At 42.9% G+C, this 6,485-nt stretch overlaps 1 protein-coding gene across 3 annotated transcripts in view; it reads right to left on the reverse strand.

Annotated features, from left to right (window-relative positions):
• The window catches only part of DDX10 (DEAD-box helicase 10), a 292,818-nt gene extending 286,991 nt beyond the window's left edge, over window positions 1-5,827 (reverse strand). For all 3 annotated transcript variants that reach the window (XM_021926516.2, XM_009187219.4, XM_021926517.2), the window contains exon 1: window positions 5,518-5,827. In XM_021926516.2, the coding sequence (XP_021782208.2) occupies window positions 5,518-5,703 (186 nt within the window). In that variant the 5' untranslated portion in view covers window positions 5,704-5,827. The remainder of the gene's footprint in view (window positions 1-5,517) is intronic.
• Between the last annotated feature and the right edge of the window lie 658 nt (window positions 5,828-6,485).

Consider the following 6,485-nt stretch of genomic DNA (forward strand, 5'->3'; position numbering starts at 1 on the left):
AAAAGTCCACAATGGGTTTCGCTTGGCTAAAATCAAGGTGTCAGCAGGGCTGCATTTATTTTCTGATGACTCTAGAGGAGAGTCCATTTCCCCGCCTTTTCCAGCTTCTAGAGGCTGCCCACATTCCTAGGTGGTGACCCTCTTCTGTCTTTAAAGTCAGCAACAGACTCCAAGTCTTTTTCACATCACATCACTCCGACACTGACTCTTCTGCCTCCCTCTTCCACACCTAAGGACACCTGTGATTACCTTGGGCCCACCCAATCCAGGATAATCACCCTACTTTCAGGTCAGCTGATTAGCAAACTTAATTACCCCTTGCCATCTAACATATTCACAGGTGCCAGGTATTAGGATGTGAACACTTTCAGAAGCCATTATACTGCCTGCTGCAGCCTCCAATGTCATCACAGTCCAACCTCCTTCTCGAACCCATCTGAAGCTAACTCAGGAATGCATGCAACACTCCAAGGAGCATTTCCTCCCTCAAAGAATGCCACGCATTTTCACCTCTCTGTATTTCCCCGTGTTCCCTCCACCTAGAACATCCTTGCCCATCTTTTCTATCTGATGAACTCTGATTTTTAAAAAAGCTTAGCTCCATTCTTGGCAACTGTAAACCACTGGACAGTTTGTACACTGCACAATGAAATCTGCTACGAATAAGATGCAGGGCTTGAAATCCAGCCCACACCAGCTCCCCAAGCCAGGCCTGAGGTTGCAACCACCAGGAAGAAGGGCAGCATACCCCGAGGAAGCCTGTTTTTTGTAATGCATCTGACCAGCAGGAGCTCCGTACAGGATAATTCAACTTCCCCTAATTACACCATCCTCTAACTCCACAGCACTGATTATAACATTTTATACGTACTAATATAACATGTGTCACACTATAGCAACCCCTCACACTATAGCAAACCCAGGTTCCCTAGGGACTTGGGCATATATTTTTTACCTGTATACTCACACCCGCCTAGACAAGTGCCTGTCAAATTGTTCAGTAGTTCACCAGTGAGGCTACTGAGCACCACCTGTGTACCATGGCGATGTAGTAAGTTTTATGTACAATGCTACCACCGGAGGAGCCACATAGTGAAGGCCTGCACCTTGGTTACCTAGAGAATGATAAACCTGCTATTCAAATAATTATATCCTAGTATTGCTAACCTTGACAATTGATTTCACACTGCATTTATTTCTCAACCAAATCTTGAGAAAATAGTTCTAAAATTAAAGAAGTAAAACAGAACAATGCTTAGCGGGGGGGAAAGCTGCTCCTTCAACAGTGAAATAAATGGGATTTAAATAAATGCAACACAGTAAAGGATAGTGGTTTGCTGCACTGGTATCAGACTACCTGGGTTAGAACGCCTTTTTCACTTAGCTGTTTAACCTTACACAAATCATTTAACCTTGCTGTGCCTTAAAGTTGTCTCACCTGTATAATGGGAACAATTTCACAGGGTTATTTGTGGTGAGTATATGGAAAGCCAGCACGCATAAGTTTGATGAATGTTCACAATTACTACTGAAACAAGAAACAAAAAAAGAATAATCCAATGCTGCCAATCAGAGCAAAGCTGCCTGGGAAAGGTCTAGTCTTACAGCAAACAACATCTAAACACTGACTGAGCACCTACTCAAGGACAAGCACTGTGCTATCAGACTCTAGGGAGTGCAAAGATGAGCACATCACTGGTTGCTGATCTTGAAAGGTTCATGGTCTAGTAGGAGAGTTTTTTTAAAAAAGTTAATGAAGTTATTGCAAAGGCAGTGCAATGTCATTCTTCTGTATTCACAGACAGAAGTGAAACATTCTCCTACTGACCCCGAAGTAAGTTGACATGTTGTGATGTTGTAAGTCTATGGCAAAACCTATGTGGCAAAGGACTCTCAAAAGCTGGAAGTGTCCCCAAGCCAATGACCAGTAAGAAAACAGAAACCTAAATCCTATAACCACATGACGAGGAATTCTGCTAACAATCTATGGTATCTGGAATTAGATCTTTCCCTGTTATGCCTTTGATGAGAACACAGCTCAGCCAATCTTAATCTTAATTGCAGCCTTGTCAAGCTGTGAACAGAGGACCCAGCTAAGCCATGCCCATAACCCTGACACACATAAACTGTGAGATAATATGTGTATGTTGTTTTAAGCCACTAAGCTTGTGATAATTTGTTACATAGTAATAGTAAACTAATTCTGAAATAACAGACACAAAATTTGGAGTAATTAATACCTCTGGGGGAAGGAGATGTAATTAATGGCATCACAGTGTGGACTTCAAAGTTGTTGTTAATATGTGCTTTCTTCTTTTTATATCTTCATATTTTCTCTTGCAAAGAATATGTTGTTAGATATTTTAAATAAAATCTTAGAGTCTCTCACTTTAATTGACCAGATTAATCCATTTATATTTATTGCAATTTCTATTATTTTAGGACCTAATACTACTATCATTTAAAAGTATTTTTTTTCATTTTTTATACTTTCCTTGCATTTCTTTTCTTCATTTATACTTTCTATTGCATAAATTTAGTGTTCTTATTCTGTTTATACAATATTTTCTCCATTTGCTCTTATAATAGACTTAAGACCCATTTAAATTGCTTTGCCTAATTAACAAGTACTATAGCATTCTGGCATATTCCTATGTACTCCCCTTGTCTATTACATTAATTTTGTCTGTAATTTTATTTTGAGTTCTAAAATTTCCCCAGAGCTGAGGGAGGAATCCAGCTGCCTATGCTGGTTTGCCATTTTGTTAGGATAAGAAACGTTTCATTGTAATATTTAGTTGTCTATTTCTTCAGCTATTTGGCAGGCACATAATTGTTTCATCAGCCTTTAAGTGTCACACGTATATCATAGTATTTTGTATGAATCATTTATTTCATTAATATTTTAAATAAAAAAGTATCTGGCAAAAAAAAAAAGTTAAAGAAGTCAATCATCACAGACAGTTGATAAATGTTGTCATAAAGGTTTCTACAAAATGCTACAGATGCACAGTAGCCCTAACTCAGCCAGGGGAGGTGATGAAGACGGGTTTGCACTAAATCTTGAAGGAAGAGTACCTTTCCTTAGAGTGGGCAGACGTGTCCGCTCACTGCACGCAGTGGAAACGTCAAGTACCAGGATGAGAAGCACAAGAAGCATGGACAACTCACAAAACTGCAAGCTGTTCCTTCATATATGCCTACCATGTACCGCTTGGTGTATACACATTATCTCATTTGGGCCTTACAACACTCTGGGTGGCTAATAACTTCTGTTTTTTGAAAGAAGAAACTGAGACTTAGAGGGGTGAAGAAACCTGACTAGCCAATACCCGAAGAGAGTGAGATTTAAACCAGGTCAGCCTGACCACAAATAACTTACTCTTCAGCAGACTGAAGAGTTGTATTTCTTGTTGACACACTGAATTTGACAATTTTTCTAAAAGTAACTGTGAACCAAGGAAGGGTTCTAATCAGGAGTAAAATGATTAGATCTTCATCTTGGAAAGAATCATTCTGGCAGAAGTATAGAGGATAAATCAGAAAGGTTTAAGGCCCAGGGGCCAAATCCTATCAGCCACCTGTTTCACTAATTAAAGTTTTACTGGAAAACAACACCCATTCATTTAAGTATTTCTATGGCAGCTTTTGTATTACAAGGGCACGATTGAGTAAGTAGTTCCACCCTTATGACTACAAAGCTGAAAACATTCACTATCATTTACAGACAAAGCTTGCTGATCCCCGTCCAAAGCAAAATTTACTATAGTAATCCAGACAAGAGATGATGGGGGCTGAAGACAATGCAGTAGGATGAAGAAGCATTTGAAAAATTTAAGCAGAACAGATCACCAGTGTGACGGACTGGTTATAAGAGTAGGTAAGAGAGAAGTACCTAAGACTGCTCCTAGGTTTCTAGCTCTATGGTCTGCTGAGATGGTGGAGCTAGGATATGACAGGCTAAAAATGATACCAATTTATGTCCATGTATTAATCTCTGGAAGGTATGAATGTTACCTTATATGGCAAAAGTGACTTTTCAGATGTGATTAAAGATTTTGAGATGGGGTGATTATCCCGGATTATGTGTGTAGGCCCTAAACGCAATCACAAGCGTCCTTATAACAGAGGAACACAGGTAGACTGACACAGGAGAAGGCAGAGACTGGAATTATGCAGCCACAAGCCAAGGAATGCCAGCATCCACCAGAAACTACAAGAGGCAAGAAACAGAGTCTCCCCTAGAACCTCTGGAGGGAGCATGTCCCTGCTGACACCTTGATTTTGGCCTAGTGAAACTGACTTCAGATGTGTGGCCTCTGGAACTGTGATACAGTAAGTCTCTGTTGTTGTTGGGTTTTGTTGTTTTTTTGTTTTGAGACAGAGTCTCACTCATGTCACCCCAGCTGGAGTATAATGGCGCGATCTCAGCTCACTGCAACCTCCATTTCTTGGGTTCAAGCGATTCTCTTGCCTCAGCCTCCTGAGTAGCTAGGATTACAGGCGCCTGCCACTACGCCTGGCTAATTTTTTTGTATTTTTAGTAGAGACGGGGGTTTCACCATGTTGGTCAGGCTGGTCTCGAACTCCTGACCTCAAGATCTCTGTTGTTTTAAGCCACCAAGTTTGCAGTAATTTGTTACAATGGCAACTTTAATTCCAAGAATGTTCCATCTATTAAATCCCTGATTGTACTGCACTAGAAGGGGGCTGAGAAGCTGAATGATGTGGGTCAAGGCCAACAAACATGGGATTTAGAGAAAGGGAAAAAAGGAATCGACAGACCTGTGGAGCCTGGAGTTTGGGGAAGAAGTCAGGAGGTCAAAGTGATCGTTACAGGTATACTCATCTGGGAACAACAGCTACAATATGAGGATGATATGTGACAGAAACAGACCAGTGGTCCAGCTTTTCTAGGCTAATTCTTGGATACGGACATGAAGCCTGTGGAGAAACGAGGTGGGCACAGGAAGGAGCATAGATGATGTTGAGGTATGCAGTCTGGCTTCATGGTTAAAAGCAAAGGCTTTGGGATTAGAAAGACATAGATCTAGCTTCCAATTTCACACCACCTACTAAGCGTGAGAGATTCGGACAAGTTTCATTCCTCTTAGAACCTCAATTCTCCTACCTATTAAGTAGGATTATTAATATCCATACCTCAGATCAAGTCAAACAATTACTGTAAGCACATGGTGACTGCTTTAAAATGCAGGTGTCATTATTACCATTATTGTCATCAGTATTATTACTATGGATATGACTGTAGCTATTACAGGATTAGTTTCCCTACCCTTAGGTACCGCCGCATTTCTATCATTTTTTTAGGAACAGTGTGGCAAGCAGAAGAGTGGCCAGGACGGTGCAGAGGTTTGAGCTGTGGCACCCGGCGTGACCTCCCATTCCCGGCAGGGTCCCGGTGACAGATCCGCCGCCTCCATTCTGCAACCCCTCGCCGCAGTGACACGCCGCCCAGCTGCTGGCCGGCCCGAGCTCCCTCCCCAGCGCCGGCCTCACCTTGTCATAGTTCTGCATGAGGTGGCTGATACCCTCGCGCTCGACTTGCCATTCGGGTTTCTTCAGTTGCTTCCTCAACTGCTTCTTTTTGTTCTGCCTGTGGCTGTGTTTTTTCTTCCAGCGATTGAAGCTCCGCACCGGGTCGGGTCGGGCTCCCGAACCCGGAGAGTCGGCAGTTTTCCCCATTGCGGCGGTGGCGGCAAAATCTCGGTTCACCCCCAGACACGAGACACCTAGGGCCAGGATCGCGGAAACAGCATGGGAAACATGCACAGAGGCGCATGCGCGAACCCAAAAGCCCGCCCCCGAGCTTTTGAAACCGGGGCACGCGCCAACGACGTCAATGAAAAGGAGGGCTGTGACTGGCGAATTGGCTCCTGCAGGGAGGAGCAGTCTGGGGAAACGGGGGCGGACTGAGCGACGCCGGGAGCACGCCGGCTCTTTAAAAAGACGCATGCGCACTGTTGTTGTTACTATGGTGACGTCATACGCTGAACCTTTAAGGGGTGTTGACACATTTACTCCAAGTTCAACTTTGCGAAGCGTTCCTGAGTGTGTGTGTACCCACGTACAAAGTGTGAATGAAAATTTTGACCCTCGTTTTGCACATTTCGGACCAACCAGTCAAAAGATTTGCCCAAAAGTAAACAGCTAATGACCTCTGATTTTCATCCACGGCGTTTGTACTTCCTCAGGAATAAAAATAAATATTCTATATTCTTCTAATGCCCCTCTAGGTTTTCCTTTTCCTCTGGACCCCTCAGACTCTAGCTGCAACAGCAAGGAAACTGGAACGGAATCAAACTGAATTTACCTTAAAATGCTATTATGGAGACAAAATGATAACTAACGTAAAGAAGTAGGTAATAGAGGCTGGGCACAGTGGCTCACACCTGTAATTCCAGCAATTTGGGAGGTCGAGATGAGTGGATCACCTGAGGTCAGGAGTTCGAGACTAGCCTGGCCAA

Source organism: Papio anubis, chromosome 12 (assembly GCF_008728515.1).
Source record: "Papio anubis isolate 15944 chromosome 12, Panubis1.0, whole genome shotgun sequence".
Lineage (NCBI taxonomy): Eukaryota > Metazoa > Chordata > Mammalia > Primates > Cercopithecidae > Papio > Papio anubis.